The sequence below is a fragment of the Lontra canadensis genome, unplaced genomic scaffold (assembly GCF_010015895.1).
Source record: "Lontra canadensis isolate GAN:19392208 unplaced genomic scaffold, GSC_riverotter_1.0 scaffold34, whole genome shotgun sequence".
Lineage (NCBI taxonomy): Eukaryota > Metazoa > Chordata > Mammalia > Carnivora > Mustelidae > Lontra > Lontra canadensis.
Window position 1 is genome coordinate 2,040,335 of NW_022631028.1, and position 19,723 is coordinate 2,060,057.

A 19,723-nucleotide genomic window follows, 5' to 3' on the forward strand; every position below is an offset into this window, starting at 1 on the left:
AGGAGGTTTTTAAAAGTTCCAGGCCACCAGCCACAGAGCATTTATCCCTGAAAATGATTATGCAATTGTACACTGAAAGGGAAAGGTAGGACTGATAATTTTTATTTAGTGAACAAAGATCATTAGTAACCGTGAGCGTTCCTCTAAGAGCAATCTCTTATTTTTATCTTTATGATTGTAATGAGGCTGCCAGGGAAAACAGTGTCGTTCTTTATTTACACGTGTAATTGGTTTTATTTGTTTAATACCATATTTTCTCCTTCTCTACTTGAATGTATAGCTGACTTGTTCACTGTTGTATCCTTAGCACCTAGAATAGTGCCTGGCTCACAGTAGACATGTAAAAAGTATTTGCTGAAAAATAAATGATGACCACCTCCCCCCTTCTAAAGAATTGTTGACGCCTTCTCCATAAAATAAATCTTCCTCGACTGCCTCTACTAATCAGGATTCCCTCCCAACCAGTTAGACGTGGACTCAATCTCTACCTCCCACTCCACATTCCAAAATTCCCATTCCTTTCCGTTCCAGAAGGACAACTCGCTGACGTGAATCAGTGAGAGGACCTACACTCCTCCTCAGGGTCTAATAACCCTCCTTTCCCTGCTTCCCCCACCTGTGGACTTTTAAAAACTGCAAAAATAGAAATCTGCCACACTATCATGAAATATCACTGTCAGGAGGTAGGAACAGAGTCTCCCATAGGCATACAGTCACCAGAAACAATGAAAAACAAACAAACAAAAAAACCAAGTAAGTTTAATCTCCAATGAGATAGATGCAGGCCAGTGTTTTGCTTGTTCTGATTTAAAAAAAACAAAACAAAAAACAACTTATTTTTAATACTCTATTATGATAGAGTCAAATAGTATATTTATTTCTTTTTTTAAAAGGCACTAGCAGTATATCTAAGATGTGTCTTCATTATTAGAAAAAATCTTATGTTTATTAAAAATGCATAAAAATTTAATGTGATATTCCTTATGGTCAAAAATCTTTACATCATCCTCCTAATCTGGCTAAGGTGATAACATTAAAATGAAACAAGAGATGTTTTGCCATTCCCAAAATATAACCAGTTGTTTGAAGTGTTTTTAATCACTGGTTATGGGAATTTACCAATACAGAAATAAATTTGGATTTTCTGTGGCCGGAGTCAAATGGTTAATGCCAATATTAGCTAAATAATGTTGAGGTTGATGAAGTCTGAGTTATAGGTATATCTTTTATTGAATATCAACAGGAGTTTAGAGAACTCATTCTGAATATAGGCTATTTCTAGCCCATGAAACAGGATTAATGTAGTCAGTATACCGACACTGACATTTTATTATAGTAAATGATCACACAGTCAAAGGGATTCATAAAAGCACCCCCCTCATGGGGTAATATGGCGGCTAAATATAGTGTGTTTGCTTAACTTGGCTTTGTACATAGTAAATATTCTCTAAAAGTTAGCTATCATCATCTGCTTTGGAGAAGTTATCTGATTTCACACCTCATATAAACCTCAAATTCACATGGGGACTCCCTGATTTTGGTCTTTTAACCCTCAGTTACCATTCTAAACCACACATAAATGGGAGACTCAGTAGGGGCACGTGCAGAACGAAGAGGCGACAGGGTCATCTTTACAAATTTTTACAAATTTTTTCAAAACTGCAGGCTCTCTTAAAACTTCCACGTTTACTGTGATATTTTATTTTTCTTTAATGAGAAATTCTTTCTGAAATGTACTGCAGATGAACAAATAACAAAACTGACAAACACTGAAGTCTTATGGTTATCTGAACACAAAGAATAAGGTGGGATCGAATTTGTGCACGTTAGGTTAGTGTTTTCCTGTCCCTAGCTCTTCTTACATGTTTAGAACCGTTTCCCCTAATCACTTGCTTTGTCTTCTGGCTATGTTTTATCATTATCTACAAATTCAGTAAGTGGAACATTCATATTTCATAGTTGAGACTCAGTGAATCAGATAACAGTATCAGAAAAGGAAAAAAACAACAAAATGTTAAGCCTCGTATATTTTGGTTTATATCATTTCCAATTCAGAGTTTTTTTTCTTTTTTAAGTATCTTTTGAAAATACACATTTTAAACTAGCCAATTACATAAAGCTACTCCGATTCGGGAGAGGGACCATACAGGTTGGAGGGGATTTACAAAATTAAAATGTATCTTTTTTAAAACCAAAAGAAACATACACATGTACTTCTAATTCACATAGCCTGTTTGCCTTTACAGTCTGCTGATAAACACTGACTTTTAAACATTGTATATAAAATTAAATAACATGGAAAAAATAAATATGCTTTATTATATAAACACATAGAAATCTGTACTGCTCAAAATATTCAGATAATACTAGGCTTGGCTGCTCATAACTGTATTCAGAAAGTATGGTGGTGATATTTACAGTCTTTATTTTTGCTAGAGATGGATGCAGTGAGGTGACAGAATACTGTTGTCAACATTTTCTCTTCCTACCTATGGAAGCTGCAAACTTTAATACGAAAATGAGGTAGACACAAATTCACAAGTTGGCCAGGCAGAGACAAAAGCACAGTTCCTTCGTGAGCTCATAAATTCTCATTATTCGGGTCAACAAGCATAATTCCAAAGCACCTAAAGCAAGGCTCAGAGATCACTTTCAGGTTTGTCATGTAAAACCCCAACAAGTAGTTTCTCCTAAGGAGAACCACGGTCTCCAAGATGATCAGCAAGCAGATAAACGGGGCAGGGCTGAAAGGAATGCTACGGGACCAGCTTGGACAGGTGACATCACCTGCAACCTCTGCTACTTTCATTATCTCGATGGACCAGCTTACTGTCAAATGCTGCGGACTTTTAACCTACTTTCGGCTGTTGGTTTGACAGCACACAGCACTCTTTCCAATGTCCTCTCTAGTGATGGGATACGCACACTCCCTCATCAGTCAGCTCCCAGGACTCTGCTCCCAGGAGCCAGACTGAAAGGTGGATCAGTGTAAGAACCTTATTTGGAAATCAGCAAGTTACCAAGTAGGAGTGCAAGGACACATTCGAAAGAGGACAGAAAAGGCTGGATTTTTGGAGGTTGTTTTTCACCATCACGATTCTGAATCCGCAATGACACGAGCCAGAACTAAGGGTCTAAAACGGGTATTTGAACCTGACGTTCACCAACGGTTCCTTTTAGAGACTCTGGCAGCCACGCTAACAGCGATGTGGCAGTTTCTTTCCTAAATACCGCTTCTTAGTAACAATTGTTGAATGAGGCTATCTCCATTTTGACCTTGGGAAAGGCCTCCTCCCACAGCAGTAGTTGCTTCTGAACACTGTCTCTAGTGGGTAAAAATCTGGAGAGAAAGCAACCCTATGGAAGGACTAATTGCTACCCTTGGTCTCTAACAGATCGAGCAGGCTTTCAAGAGAAAGCAATGGGTTAGCACCTCAAATATACTTTTTGTTGTTGTTAATTTCATTGTCAGTTACAACAATGAAGCACCATACCAGGGGCTTTATGGCTATGAACACGATTCACTGAGGTATGCTTCACTTTAGAATTGCTCAGAAATTGTACCAAAGCACCTACAAAAATCAACATAAAAGTAAAATCAAAGTTCTACAGTAAGAATCTGAAAGACTGCCCTCACACACATACACACACACTTTTAAGTAATATACTACAAATGTATCAATTTAAATAAAATGCTTTTGATGTCATTTTTAAAAAAAATCACAGTGAGAAGCCTTGCCCAGGTGGCCTTGCTCCTAGACCGTAGAGGCACTGAAATATACACTTGAATAATGATCGCTCTACAAAGGAGGCAAGAAAACCGTATCGGCAGCAAAAACAGTTTCAAAATCCACGTATTCTCTTCTGTGTATAACAGAGCATTAGCATCTCTCTCCCTCTCTTTCTGTGTGTGTGTGTTTCAGAAAACTGTGTGCAGGTCTAAGAACAACTACAATAAAAATCTTAACGTTTTCAGCTAAATTAGCAGGTCAGATTTCAAGATTTAAGCTCTTAAAACATCTGTGGGAGAGGAGGATGATCCTGTGTAAAAAAATTTGAGTGGTATTTAGAAAGCATTCAAGGAGGAGAATGCTATGGAAACCAATAAAATATATGCTATACATTGTATATAATGTGTAGGCATACACATATATGTATACAGTATATAATATTTTATGATTATACACACACACACACACACACACATCCTCTGAAGGTTAAGGGTCACTTTTTGGTCAAAATGAAAGGAAAACAACTTTTTAGAGGGCTAGTAGTTTCTGAGACATGTCTCTGAAGTGGTGTTGCTGTTGGCCGAGTGAACTAGGTAAAAATATCATGGGCTCAAGAGGGACAATTTCATGAAAAATAATCTGTCACAGGTGACTGAGGGAAGTGGGGAAGCCAGAGGATGTTCCTGACATCCCACAGTCACTTCTGATCGTTTTCAAAATGTTCATTTTGGGGGCAGTATCATCAGTACTGCAGACGAAATGCTTCAGGTGAATATACGTCTGACTTCACGTGGCATTACCTAAGCTTTTGAATGAAAGCCTGACAGCCCAGCTGACTAGAATCAGAAGAGATGATACTCCACACTCTCTAGCTTTCTACTTAATACGAAGTACAGTAGTTACAGAGCTAGGTTCTACCTGCAAACACAATCTCAGACCCAAAACCCTTGGCTCTTAGAAGCATCGATAGGTGTTAGCCATTCCACTTCAGCTCATCTGCTCTTTATCTAGTTTCGGGAATGGTTAAGACTTTTCCTCCGAACCCTCTGGAATAAAAAAGGTTTGTGGATATGACTTCATATACTACTAAATTCAGATTCAGTGCAATTCATGTATTTACAGAAACATTTACTCTATTTACACGAACCAGCCCTAATGGCTCCACAGATGATAACACAACTCAGCCAAAGGACTGTTTGGACATAGCCGACCTTCTGTTTGCCAAGAGCTGCCCCAGAAGTTTGCATAGTATTTACAGTGGCAAACCTGTCTCACCATGTCAGCTAAGCAGACAGCAAGGGAAGCCGAGCACTGAAGCAAAAAATTGTCTCAAGAGATGGGCTTTGTGTCTTGGGGAAAGAGAGAGAACGTTTTGGATACCTCGAGAGGTTCCAAGTCACTGAGTCCAGTGTAGCTGGTCTTTTGCATTTTCACAATGATTTCAGTCTATTTTGTGGGCACAGCCTCTGTGGTCACTGTGTTGAGTTTGTACCCGAGTCACATAGAGGCAAATTACAGTCATGGAAAAAAAAAAATTGCTTTGGCCTCAATATGCAGGTATCTTCCCCCAAAAGTCAAAACTCCCATAATTTGGGAAAGGAAAGAATGTCTGCTATTGAGTTGTCTGCTGAAATCACTTTGGAACTTAATACCTCTATGAACTTATTTCTTTAAAGTATCTCTATAGACACTCTTGGTTTTCTAAAACAACAACAATAACAAAACGGAAACTACTTTTTGACATTGGCCCCAGGCCTACATGAGGTACACTTATGTCTGTAAAGTCACTTTGGCAAAATCACAAAACATTAATGCCATTATGTGTCGGTATGAAGAAAATCACGGACCACCGCCCAGGTTCAGGGATGCCCTTGTGAGTTGGACAACTGTCTGTCGCCAAGGAGTGCCCCAGAATACCGTGGAACTGGGTCTGTTAGTTAAGACAGTTTGGTTAATAAACGTTAAGAGTTAGGGCCGTACCGAACTCCAAGGGCCGGTATTCCACGCAGCGTCTTGAGGGCAAACGTGTGTGTTACACTGCTCACGATCTGGAGGTTTATCATGGATTTCACAGCTCAGATCTGGAAACCGTTCACCGCTGGGCCGCTGACAGACCACCAGTCTTGTCCGTAAGCCTCCGCCACATAGCTTAGTGCACTGCAGGAGGAGAAAGAAGCTGCATTCACTCTGAACAGCCAATGACAAATCCTATCTTCTCTCCTATGACAACAATCTCCTCACCAAACTCTATCACAGCACTGGGCAAGGGAAGCCTCGAGGCAGACCCAAGCTGAATTACCAACATATTTATATACAATGGAACTGTCTACCTTAATGGTAGACACTGGTTACTGAGTGCGTCCTCATCACCTGTACTAAGTGTTTCACAGGCATTCTCTCATCAAGAGGAGACTCTTATATGGGCCCCATTTTACACATGGGACAAGTGAGCTTAAAAGAAGTTATTTCACTCGATCAAGGTCAATGCAATAGCAAGTAAGTAGGTAAGACTGCAACCATTTCTTTGATGGATACGAAACCAAAAATCCAAAAAATAAAATCCCCTACACCACCCAGTACCAAAGAAAGGATGTAATAACTTAGTGGGGTTTACTTTCGGGCAACTTCTAAAAAGCTGTCACCAACTTTCGGCTCTTCTGTGACTCCAGTCTCCAGAGACCGTGATGATGTTACGATATTTTACGCTCTCTCCAAATCTCGGGATGACGATGACTTTCCCCGGGAAGAATTAACAACGTGGTGGGAATGTTGGATGAAGTTCTGACTTTGGCTAGACCCAAACTTCTGAGGCAGGAACAAGCTGTATTTCTTGGACAGTGCTGCTGTGCTCATATCCAGGAACACTGACATTTGGCTTTCCTGCTGTGTCAAGGCCAGATCTCCCACAGAATTTGGAATGATCTGGTCTGTGCTGACAGCAAGCATCCCAGTGAATGCGTGTACTCTCCTGGCTTTGGTCCAATTACAGAAGCTTAATCACGGGCCCCACAGGACAGAACTCTATGAGGAGATTTGGGAAACCCGTAATACATGAGTCTTGAAGCCTGACTCCCCACTTCCTGCCTTTCATCAAAGCCTTCCAGAATGACGTACTGTCAACAAAAGTCAACAGAACACTCTGTTACGACTTCCTATGATTAGCAGGTTATGGAAAGTGTGGACATGGGATTTCGGTTAGCCAGGAGCGTGGACTAACGTGCCCATCCATTTCATTTGTCTTTGTCCCCCTCTTGGCACTGGGGTCTCCAAGATGTTAAGCCTCATATTTTATTTTATAAATTTTACAGTCAAGACACAGCAATGCAACAAGCTCTACCTATGTCCTCTCCCTGTGGACTCAAGAGTAGAGAGATACATTGTTGGTTAATTACACACAAAACAATAAGCATCTAAACCCTACACAGAAGAGTGGCTGAAAACCCTATTTGATACTACTACTGCTACTACTAATGATAAACATTAGTAGTAGTAATGATGATTATCATTATTATAATAGCAGTTAACTCTGACTGAAGACAATGTGCTAGGTATTTGACATGTACTATCTCATACAGTAGTTATGAATTGGTGCCATTATTAGTCCCATTATAGATGATGCTACAGATGTTTGGCAAAGTTATGTAATTTGCCAAGGCTACAAAGTTTATGAGAGTCAGGGATGGGAACAGAATCCAGTTTTGTCTGCTCCAAACACTCTACTGCCCCTCATTGGTCATAGGATGCCACTCTTTTTTTTTTTTTTTTAAGATTTTATTTATTTATTTGACAGAGAGAGAGATCACAAGTAGGCAGAGAGACAGGCAGAGAGAGAGGAGGAAGCAGGCTCTCCGCTGAGCAGAGAGCCCGATGTGGGGCTCAATCCCAGGACCCTGGGATCATGACCTAAGCAGAAGGCAGAGGCTTAACCCACCGAGCCACCCAGGCGCCCCGCCACTCTTAAAAGGTAAGAGGTGAAGATTCCTCTTCTATCATTAAAATGCATCACCTCTGATGGGAATAACAGCACCTGTTCATTCTGGTTTCATCCAGCATTTGAAATCCTAGGATTTGGTTTCATCAAGGATTTTAAGGATGCCATGGGAACAAGAGAGCATGATAAACACCCCAAAACTATGAAAAACATGGTCACACTTTCATGGACCAATGTAACACATATTTCCAATTACCTTAAAAGGGCCCATATTTTAATCAGCAGAGGTGAACACACAAGTTAACCTAGCATTTATCTGCATGCTTTCCTAATGTTCCTCTCCTAAGTATTTAAAAACTGTCTTTAATTGGTAATAAAGGCACTCTTAAAACGGTCCAGAATTAAGACAGTTCTCCTAGATCATGCCAAATCAAGAAGCTTTGACGAGAACTCGTTCTCCAGCCTTAAACTATGAACGGCAGCACTGTCTGGTCAGCAAAATTGCTCTGTGTTTCTTTCCAAAGGACATACAAACGGATGGCTCTCTCTCACCTCTCCCCAGTTGCCATAAGCCCACTGAGGACAAGGGCCAGATTCACAGGCTCTCTGCTCATCAGGTTTTATCCTCTCCACGCAGTCATTTGCGGTGTATCCGTTTTCGTCCTGACACACAACCACACGCCGCTGGGACCCACCAGCACAGGTACTGGAACACTGAACACATCAGACATTAGTCAGCAGGTTAATCCCCACCTCGACCTGCAGCTTAGGGACAGCCACAAAAAGTGGCTGGTTGGAAGGTCAGAGACAAATGTGACAGAATGTACTCTCAGGTCGTCCAGATAATGGACAGAAAGCAAGCATGAGAATTTCCCTTCTGTGGGGCTTTCTCCTGCCCATGCCTTCTAAACCCCCGGACAGTAGAAACAGGGCTTCTCCTTTCCGCAAATTAGGACCTCGGTAGGTGTTCAAAAGATTCCCCATGAACGATAATGTCTTGTGACTTCCAAAGCATTTCCATTTATTGTCCTCCTTTAACCCCTTGGCATCCCTGAGAATGATGGACACCACAGTCTATGAGAAACACTTTTCTTTTCAAAATCCAAGTGCTTATTTAGATCCAACAATTGACTGCCCTTTCAACACAGAGGTCAAATCACCTGCTTAACGACACACCAGTTATTGAATTTGAGCCTCCATATCAACTCATTCAATTACCCGAAGCATCATGGAATGTCGCTTAGACGTCATTTCCTCTCAGGGAATGTCCCATTCTCTCCCTTCACAACGGCCCTGACTTCAGTGGCTGATGGCAGCAGGATGTGTTTTTTAGTTTATTTTTCCACTTCCACAAGGACCTTAATTGGATTCCATATTGACAAGCCTCTCTTCAGGGGTACTTTCTGTCTACTGTTCTTTCTCATGGTTGTCACTGAATTATGTTTGCATTTCAGCTCATTTCCCACACGAGCCTGTCATAGTTCTTTTATTTATCTACATCTTGAGTGGTTTTTTTTTTCTTTCCCCAATGCTCTTATCTTTTCAAAACCAATGTGTTTGCTAGTATCCTCCACTCTGACCCTTAACTTGTAAAATCAGTTTGCCTAAAAAAAAAAAAACCAACTAGTCGGGGCACCTGGGTGGCTCACTGGGTTAAAGCCTCTGCCTTCAGCTCAGGTCATGATCCCAGAGTCCTGGGATGGAGCCCCGCATCGGGCTCTCTGCTCAGCGGGGAGCCTGCTTCCCTTCCTCTCTCTCTGCCTGCCTCTCTGCCTACTTGTGGTCTCTATCAAATAAATAAATAAAATCTTAAAAAAAAAAAAAACAGCAACTAGTCCTCAAAGCAGTGCAATTCCCATGAGTTATTTATCAAGCCTCCAACTGCACTGGTAACTTTGTTTTTTTTTTGTTTTTTGTTTTTTTTTTAGTTCTGGGTTCTGATGGCAGATTTGTGCTTTTTAGGAACCCCAGCTCAAACCAGGGTTACTTCAAAACACCTGCAAACAATGCTTCCTCCTGGTCAGCTTTTTCCAAATAAAGCTGTGAATTTATTTTTGGGCTTACTGCATTGGACCTAAGCTCAATTTCTCTGCCTATACTGGACAAATTATGTGTTACTTTAAAATACATTGGGTTTAATTTTAAAATGTTGAACAGGAAATCAGATTTACGACTTCTCTCTGAGAAAACACTTAGGCAATTTCTGATTTATAAAAATTTCATCTCTATTCCCTGAGGATTCTGATATAATAACTCTGAACTTGAACACACTTGTTTTCTCTTTTTAAACAGCTTGGAACATCACAGAAAGCACAGCATTATTATTTTAATTGACTTTGGGGACCAGAATGTATAATGTTAGGAAGGAACTTCCATATTGTAAGTACATCTGTAATATATATTTTGGCCCTTGAATTTTTCCCTTGATAATACAATCTTGGATCATTCTTTTACTACCTCACCTGTGAGCATTACTGCCTCAATGAAATGGTAAGCTCCTTGAAGGAGGGGTCAATGTCATTACCTGTGCTTCTGTTAGCTCCCATAGCACCAATCCCGGGTTATGTACACCACTGCCTGTCCAATTAAAGTCAGTGGAAACAACAGCTCCATACGCCACAAGCTACCCTCCCTCCAATATGGCTAACTGGAGCAAATCTGGTCACCTGATGGAAGGACAACCAATCCACCAGCTACCCAGTGACCAATCAGATGTTTCCTACTGAAAATCTGACCAAAGACGTGGAGATAGTGCTCAGCTGGGGCCAAGGAACTACACTGTACAGTCTTGAACGATCTGAACTCAGGGCCCGTTTGGGTCTTTATGATCCCATAGACAAATTAAGTGTTGTACATAATTTTTCTCCAGGTTCAATTTGGCCTTTTTTTTTTTTTTTAAATTAGCAGAGATTCTTAGTTCTATTCCATGTCACAGAATTTCACTTTTGACTTCGTTAATAATCTGCCTGTCTTTTTTTTTTTTTTTTTAAGACTTTATTTTTTTTATTTCAGTGACAGGGAGAGAGAGAGAGAGAATCTGAAGCAGGCTCTGCACTGAGCACAGAGCCCGACGCTGGCTCTATCCCACCACTGCGAGATCATGACCTGAACCAAAACCAAGAGTCAGATGCTTAACCAAATGCGTCACCCAGGCACCCTGCTGCAATCTTCCTGTCCTTTTAAGAGGACATATTTCCCTAGGTAAACATTTCTCCAAATAAAACCTGCACCCACCATTCACACGGGCCAGAGTAAGTAGGAACAATCTTGGCAGGAATAAGAGGCGAGGGACATCTGTTTTTCTTACCTGCCTAGCATACTTCCCCTCATATCTGGAACCCCAATTCTCCTTAAAGGGACCATTTCTTCTCCAGTGGATGTCATCTTGGTGGGACTACCTATTAAAATACACTGCCCTTCCCGGTCAGGGAGTGGGCAGGTAGAACAAGCTGGGTCTATGAGACTTTTCCTGAGCATTTGAATCCTGAGCAGGGTAGATCAGAGTTAAAAGGGATTTATTAAGACAGAAATTCCCTACAGTAATTATCCTCTAATTTCTGCTCCGTCTAGAGAGGGGTTGGCAAGATACAGCATGAAGGCCAAATACGACCCACTACCTGTTTTATAAATAAAGTTTTATTAGAACATAGCCATGCCCACTCGTTCATGTATTGCCTATTCCTGCTTTTGTGCTCCAACAGCAGAGCTGGTTAGTTGTGACAGAGACTATATGATCCACATAACAGAAAAGACTATCTGGTCTTTTGCCAAAAAGATTTGCCAACCGCTGAGCGAGATCCCTGGGGATGCTCTGCCCTCTGTCTCTACCTGGGCCAAATGAAAAGTGCTGTTTGTTTTATTTTCACTTGAGGCAGATGCTTTTCTTTTGTTCACAACCAGAGACTCCTAATTGGTAACAAGGAGGAAAACCTCACACAGGGTTCAGGTTTATGCAGAAATGTACTATCAAATGAGGTTTTTATGCCGGGATCCACTGAAAACATTAGATTCCCATCCCCAGTGTTTATGATTCTTTGCTGCCTTTCCTGCCATGGAAAGCAGGGAGAATCACACAGTTAGTGTGCTACACCAAGCAAAGATGCATGTACATTCCACACACTCCTGGGAGCAGGTCAGGCACAGCAAGCTAGAGCTGAAAAAAAAAAATCACATTGTCCATCTTCAGCCTCACTTAACTTAGAAAAAAAAAAAAAAATCCCCAAACAAAAAACAGGCACAACAGGCAAAGAATGGTATTGCCCATTGCTGCAAAAAGGTTACTTAATCCTCCCTAATTGGGAACACTGCCCAAGGGCAGAATCATTCAATTTTAAAAGAATGCATCATCACCAAATGTACTCCTAAGTAAGAATAGCTTTGAATTTTTTCTTTTTAGGGAGTTCTAGTGCTATCATTAGAATACACATGTGAGTTTTGAAATTTTTCAACCAGAAAAATTGTGGGACACTCAGTGATTACCTCCATCGATCACCCTTTAACTTCTCTGAACCCAAATTTCTTTTACCTCAGGCAAAGGAAGCCTTAAAGTGGAGAGCAAGAAAGGAGAGTGAGAGCGAAGGTCCTGGGCAATGGAGCAGATGTCCTGCCTACAACCAATGCTTTTCGTGAGTCAAAATGCTCAGTGGCTAATTGGTATTCAGAAGAAAGGAAATCTCATTTACTGAAACATAACCATGGTGGGAGGCAGTTTCCTTCTAATGCTTTTTAGTTCAGAAATAATTAAGCACAATTAGTGGTACAAGAAGGAAACTATGAGTAAACAATTAAAATGAAGACCCCAGAGTGATTACTGGACACCTTCTAATTCCCCACACATCGAGAGGGTCCCTTGCTACCTTACCCCTCCTGCAATTCCATTAGACATGTCCAGTATTCCACATAAGAATGATTTGGGGGAAAATTATTCAGTAAAAAAACCAAAAAGATTCTACACCTATTTTCCCTGTGACTATTAAATATCTTTCAAGATCTTCCTAATATGAAGGACTATGATAAGAATAATGAGGAAGTTCTCACTCTGGGGGGGTGGGGGTGGGGTATGGGCAGTGTGCAAAGGACTTGACAGCTGTCATCACATTTGTTTCTTACCACAACCCAGAAATGCTGGAATTATTGTTTACTTTGTTTTACAGATGAGGAACCTGAGGCCCATGGAGAATAGGGGACCCACTGAAGACTTCAAAATTTGAAAGGGCAAGTCTTCAGCTCAAAGTCATCTTCACTCAGAGGCTGTGCCGTTGGCCATCAGGCATGGTACTTCTACCCCAAGCACAGAATTATCTAGACTAGTGTGGCCCCCACTCCAGGACAGTGAACCACTACTGCAAATTACACAGCAACCATGCCACTTTGAGACTCTGCTCACCTGGAAAATAGCAAGAAGGAAAATGACCTTCCTAAGAGCTCCCCTTCAGAAAACTTCCTCGGTCCTTTTAATTTCCTTACGGGTAGGAGCTGCCTGTGGCTCTAGCCTCTGGGATTCCTCTTTATGTCATCACAGTCTTCCCAGCACCACCTCGGAACCACGAGATCTTGTGGGCCAGCTGGGACATACCCCTTCCATCCAGGTCAGGTAGCTTACAGCAGACACTATCGGGCGACACCTTTTCAGGGATTGCAATGAACCCATGATGGTTTGCCCAAAACAGATGAAAAAGTACAATACCAATCCCTTGCGAGAAAAAAAGGTGTTTCTAATCTGTTTGCCTCCCAAAGCTGAAAGTGTGGAAGAGAAGAAAGCCAAGTAGAGAGAGACATCAGGGAATACTCACTGCTCCCCAGGGGCCAGTCCTCCACTGGTTTCCCCCAAGCACATGGGTGCGGCTGGGCCCGGCGCTCCGGGGTCGGGAATCCTCATAGTGGAAGGGGTGCTGAGCGAGAATACTGTCTGGGGTCCGCTGAGGGCACGGAGATGTGGAACAGTCCTGGTCGGTTTCTGGGATGTAATCTGGGTCACACTCACTCTGATCAATCACGTGGTCACTGTAGTTGACACATACCACTTGCCGGGTCGCCCTGCCTTGCCCACATGTCACGGAGCACTATGTTGAACATCCAGAAAGAGAAAGGATTGGTCACTGGCAGTCGCAAACCCATCCATGTACATTTTCTGTGAACGGCCTGATGTTCACCCTGCTGCTCAGGCCCCCAACCTTGGCGCCACCCTTGCCGGCTCCCTTGTCTTTCCACCCTCCAGCCGTTTCACTGAGAAACTGTCTGCTCAGTAGTCACTCTACATCCCCAGTCCAGCCACTTCTCATCATCTTCACGGTTACCTGCCCCGGCCCGGCCTACTGCAGTGGCTTTTTCAGCTGGGATCCTGCTCACTATCTGGACACCCTCTACCCCAGCCCAAGTCTGTTGTATCACAAACCATGGCTCTTACAAATGAAAGATCAGGCCATTCTCTCCAGTGACTTCCCAATTCACTCTGAATCATGTCCAAAGTCCTCATCTTGGCCTGGAAGGAAGGCCACCTCCTTGACCCATCTCCTGTCACTCTCCACGCACTGCACTTGAGCTAAACCGGGCTTACAGATGTTCCTTGAATATGCCAAGAACTCCTTACTCAGGATCTTTGCACCTGCTGTACTTTTTCCTCTACAACACAGATGTCCATTAGACACACTCCCTCACTTTATTCAAGTCTTGCTCAATGTACTATTTGGCCTTCTTTGTCCACCCTGTCTAAAAGCACATCCCAGCTTTCCCTATGCCCTTATCTCCTTGACATTTTTCTAGTACTTGTCAGTGTTTGTTGCTGTATATAGCTATTTCTTTATTTGTTCACTGATTGGAACCTCCATCGGAATGATCTCTATGAAGGCCAGAGCTTTATTATTTGCTGCTCATTGCTTTTTCTATACTAAGCTTTTACAAGTATTTGGTGCACAGACAGATGTATTTAATGGATGGATGGATGGATGGACAGACTGAAAGCTCAAGGCATGAGAGTGAGATTATCTACCATTTATTGAGCACCTACTTAGTACTAAGCATTTAACATAGGTAATCTCAAATAATACTTACAACAATCTTGTAAGGTAGGTATTCTTCTTTGGTTCTTCTAAGAGAAGAAATTGGGCTCAAAAACTTTAAGTAGACTGCTCAAGGTCATACGGCTAGTAAATGTCAAGATCAGGATTTTTAAATGGCTCTCTTTGACTCTACTCAAATTTCATACATACGTCATGATATTTATTGAGCTATTAATTCTCTGTTTTCCTTAGGGCTTCTTTTCACCTATCCTAAGCTTTGTATTTCCTGGGCTCTGGGATTTTTGCAAGGCAGAAAGCAGGAACTGCCTGAAGACAAAGGTCTTCCTTTTCTTTCTTTTTTTTAAAGATTTAATTTATTTATTTGAAAGAGAGAGAGAGAGCGATGGAGCATGAAGGGGAGCAGAAGGAGAGGGGCAAGCAGATGCCACACAAGCAAGCCCCACACAGGGCTCCACTCCACGACCCTGAGATCATGACCTGAGTGGAAATCAAGTTAGATGCTTAACTGACTAAGTCACCCAGGTGTTCTGAGAAAGGTTCTTCTACTTTTTTTTTTTTTTTAAGGTTCTTCTACTTTTATAGAAACCCGCCGATGGTGCCTGGTGTGCACAGGAGGCTGAGCCCATGGTACTAGGTGAGGATTCCCACTTTCCACTCTGGACAGGGAAGCGAAGAGCCACTGCGCTTCAAGAGACTGAGGTTACAGGAGGCATCCAGACTCCAAGCAAGAGGACTTCTCTTTACTCCCTTCTTCTCTCTGGCATTTGTATTCTGCCACCAGCCTCTCACATTCTCATGTGACTCAATTAACACAAGGTTTTCCAGTCAACCCAACAGAATGGGGCAAAGGAAACTGCCCACTGATTTACACACTTTCACAGCATCCATTTCTTGCACATCTGGTTAAGATTCATACCAGCTGTACATACATGAGGCAAAATAATTTACATCACAAACTAAGTCCAATTGTAAAATAATACCCATTGACATTTGGGACCTGTCACTAGTCATCCTCTTATGTTTCCCCCAGTCATTTCCCAATTCCAAAAAAATCTACTCGCTTACAGGGCTCCAGTCCAAAGCTTTCCACCGTCCACAGGGGGTCACAGAACATTCTTCCTTTGCCACCGGTCTGGGCAGGGTCACACAGGCGCTCTCGTCAGCCACAGAGCCGTCCTCATCCCAGCAGCTGACGTATCTCATCCGAGTACCTTTTCCACAAGTGGCTGAGCACTGGGTGTTAAAATAAAACAATGTAGGTATGTTATTTTGAAACGCTGATTCACTGGACAATAACCTACTTCCTACAGTCATGTCAGAGAACCCCTGCCTCCCCTTTCACCCTCTCTATGTCTTCCATCTATTTCTTACTGGTGTCCAAGACCCAAATCGCCACTGGGTTCTTGGTGCACTGTGTGTGCTTCTTCTTGTTTCCGGGACAGCAGGGGGAGGGTGACAAGATGGTAATTCGCAGTCCTAGATGGGGGAGGGGGACAAAAGCCAAAGTTACCGTGAAGTCCATGCACACTTTAATTGGCAAGGTGAATACAAATTTAAGGGCTAAGAATTCTAAGACCTCTGATTTCTGTGTGATTCTGGGCAGATCACAGGTCCTCTGTCAGCCCCCGTGTTTTCATCTATAAAATGGGGCATAATCTGAGTCACTCTGAGCATGCCTGAATGATGTATAATACAATAGTTATTTGCCTGTTCAAGTGGAAAGAGACAAAAATGTGGTAAAATGGCACCTAAGTAGGGAAAGAACAGGATATTCTTTTAAAATGATCAACTGTCCATTTTTAACAGCTCTGAAGACCAAATCCTGTTCTCACATTTCAATTAATTTCCTAATCAGAATGTGCTAATCAGGAACTGGTGTTCCAAGTTTCCCTAAAGAGAACTCCCATGGTGCTGATGAAATCTAGATCAAACCCAGATCCAAAGGGTGTAGTCATTATGCCAATGCCTGAAATGGATAGGACACGCCTCGATCACTCGGAGGAAATCACTACAGTGAACTGAGGTTATCTGCTATAGATAACATTTTCAGAGTTATAAATGGGAAAGCAGAAATGAGTACTTGCTCATAATTCAGCAAATATTCTTTGAGTAAGTATGTATCCGTTAAATGCCTGCGATGTCCAGGCATGGCGCAAAGTGTGGTGACCTCAGTGCTCAGCCTGGTATCAGGGAGCTTCCAAACCAAAGGGGGAAATTCTATTTCTTGACTCCAGACCCTGCCTATTCTTCTGCCTATGGTCCAAAGAAAACCACAGGCTACTTTTCCCATAGTGAAGAAATTGTCCATATGCTTCAACTGTGGGAGATGCCCTATAGTCCATCAGATCTTATGGAACAATTCAGAGAGAAATGTGTATTCTGAAGCTCTACAGGAGTTGCTAAGTCCTCACCTTGTGACCGTTGTAATAGCTAACATTTCACAGGCATTTAGCTTGTGGTTTAGAGTATGTCAGTGATGTAAAAAAAAAAAAAAAAAGATGACACAAGTCACAAGTGGTGTTTTATCATTCATCAATGACAACATGAACAACAATGCTGTATTCATTTACTTTTTGACACTCTTTGTCCATAGTTAACAACACACATGGAAATGTGCTCAGAACAGAAGCAGGACACTGGCCAGATGGGGCCCCAGGGCACGAGCTCTGGGCATGGTCAAGGTTCAAATCTTGTCTTTGGCAGTCAGCAAAACTGATTTACAAACCTAAGTCTTCTCCTTACACAGTCTCTTTGCATAAATGATGCTAAAATCCAGACCCACGAAAAGGAAGGTGATGGTAGTGATTGCCAACTGGCTCTCTTGAGAAAAAACGTATACGTGTGTGTATTTGTAGAAACGTATTTATATATATACACACACACTCACATTACAGGCGCATGTTATGTCTATACTGGTATTTAGATGTTTGTTTGCTTATAAATTTTACTGATATAAAATTTTACTGCTATATATGCCACACAGTTTACATATAACAATAATATCTACAATTCTTCCTTTAAAATTCCATACAGTCAATTGAGTCTCACAGAGTACTTCGGCTGATTTTTGTTGGATTCTTGGATCTATGGTCAAAAAATGGTTGTAATCGCTGAATAAGTACAGTTCTGACATGAATGAGAGTTGATATTTTATGTTGAAGAGTAAGGTGACAGGGAAACAATGAAGATCGATGTCAGAACTCTATTCATCTACCAATGACCTGAGTGACTCCTGCGCTGAAGCAGACAATGATTTCCAAATGCCAGAAGGATATTTCCTTCATTTGATGTGTTATTTACAATGTGACAGCCCTGGACACGAGACTCTTTGAGGCATAATGTAGATTCTATGTAATCTACATTATTATTATTTTCTCCATCACTTTCTTAAGTCTAAAAAAAAATAAAATTTAAATTAGAATTACAGCATTTGCTGACTTCTGTGGTGTACACACTGCCATAATAGCCGATTTGAAGTTACCAACATGATGACCACGAAGTCAGACTCGGGAAGAGATGTGCACTAGCTCACCATTATTCAGTATTTCCACCTTACAGATACAAATGTAAGTGTAAATCACTGCAGGAGCACAGAGAATAGCAAAATGGAGTAAAGCAAAGAGAGTGACAAGTAAGGCTGGAGTGCTTAATCAGTTTTGTTTTGAATACCATCTATTTAATCATAGGTTTATATTTTCCATTTTTAATAATGCTTCTATTTAGCAACCAGCTTGCCCAATTCCTGAGAATTTACCAATGAGCTCTTGTGAGCTGGTGCAGAGCTGCTCCAGCACACGGCTGCTCCAACACATGACACTATCTGCTATGCCCGACATTGAAGTCACTTAAAAAAAAATGTCTGAATTCAAGAAAACAGAGCCAAACGATCAACAGTTGCTGGCCAATAAAATAATCAGAATCAAATGTACATACTTCAAAGAACCAGAGAAGAATGATCCTGGTACATCAAAATATTCGATTCAAGATGCAGCACATAGATACATCTGGACCACTAGTTAATCAGCCGGTAGCTCTACCTACACACTTACATATGGAAGGACTTCAAATGTGGCTGAACCATGGGGAAGGGCCAGCATCTCAGTGCCCAAAGCCAAGCCCTGAGCTGGACAAAGGAGACTTACTTGGGTATCAGTAGGTCTAGTTGCTGCATTGCAGTCATTGTCATCTACGACGGACATGTAAGTCCCAATGATGCATTTCACTGCTCTTAGCTGGTATCCTTGTCCACAAGTGACACTGCACTGAGGGAAAGAAATACAACAAAAGTATGCACATTTCAGCAAATTTTATAAGAAAAAAATTTTCCATCATAGTGGAACAGAGAGGGCTGGCACCCAGAGAAATTAAGTAAAAGAGAGCAACCAGCTCTGCACAAATTATATTCATCAATTATCACTTAGATACGTGGAATTATTTCTACCTCCCACTGGAATTTTATTTGCAGGAGTTCAACTCCTTGACTGTGATTCAATACATCCCTAATTTCAAAACTTACTACAAAGCTACAGTGATCGAAACAAAATAGAATAGAATTGAGCCCAGCAATAAATCCATACATCTATGGCCGAATGGTTTTCAACAAATTCTCAGCCATACAATGGGGGAAAGAATAATCTTTTTAATGAATGGTCGTGGCACAAGTGGCTATCTATATGCAAAAGCATGAAGCTGAACTCCTAACTCACACTGTATATAAAAATTAACCCCAAATAGATCAAAGACCTCAACATAAGAGCTAAAACTATAAAACTCCGAGAGGAAAAGATTATCTAAAAGCTTTGTGACGTAGAATTTAGTAATGATCTCTTGGATAGGACACCCCAAGCACAGGCAAAAAGAAAAAAATGGACGAGTTGTATTTTATCACAATTTGTGATAAAATCACATCCTCAATGGACACCATGTGCAGAGTGGAAAGGCAACCTACCACAGGATTGAAGAAAATATTTGCAAATCAAATATCTGATAAAGGGTTGAAAACCACAATATACATAACGGCTATAATTCAACAGCAAAAAGCA

The 19,723-nt window shown here is 41.5% G+C and overlaps 1 protein-coding gene across 3 annotated transcripts in view; it reads right to left on the minus strand.

Moving 5' to 3' along the window:
* Window positions 1-19,723, minus strand: part of ADAMTS9 (ADAM metallopeptidase with thrombospondin type 1 motif 9) — a 164,907-nt gene that overhangs the window by 69,132 nt on the left and 76,052 nt on the right. For all 3 annotated transcript variants that reach the window (XM_032867326.1, XM_032867325.1, XM_032867324.1), the window contains exons 23-28: window positions 18,824-18,943; window positions 16,053-16,157; window positions 15,747-15,914; window positions 13,455-13,724; window positions 8,215-8,376; window positions 5,712-5,888 (exon numbers count right to left, since the gene is read on the minus strand). In XM_032867326.1, the coding sequence (XP_032723217.1) occupies window positions 5,712-5,888; window positions 8,215-8,376; window positions 13,455-13,724; window positions 15,747-15,914; window positions 16,053-16,157; window positions 18,824-18,943 (1,002 nt within the window). The remainder of the gene's footprint in view (window positions 1-5,711; window positions 5,889-8,214; window positions 8,377-13,454; window positions 13,725-15,746; window positions 15,915-16,052; window positions 16,158-18,823; window positions 18,944-19,723) is intronic.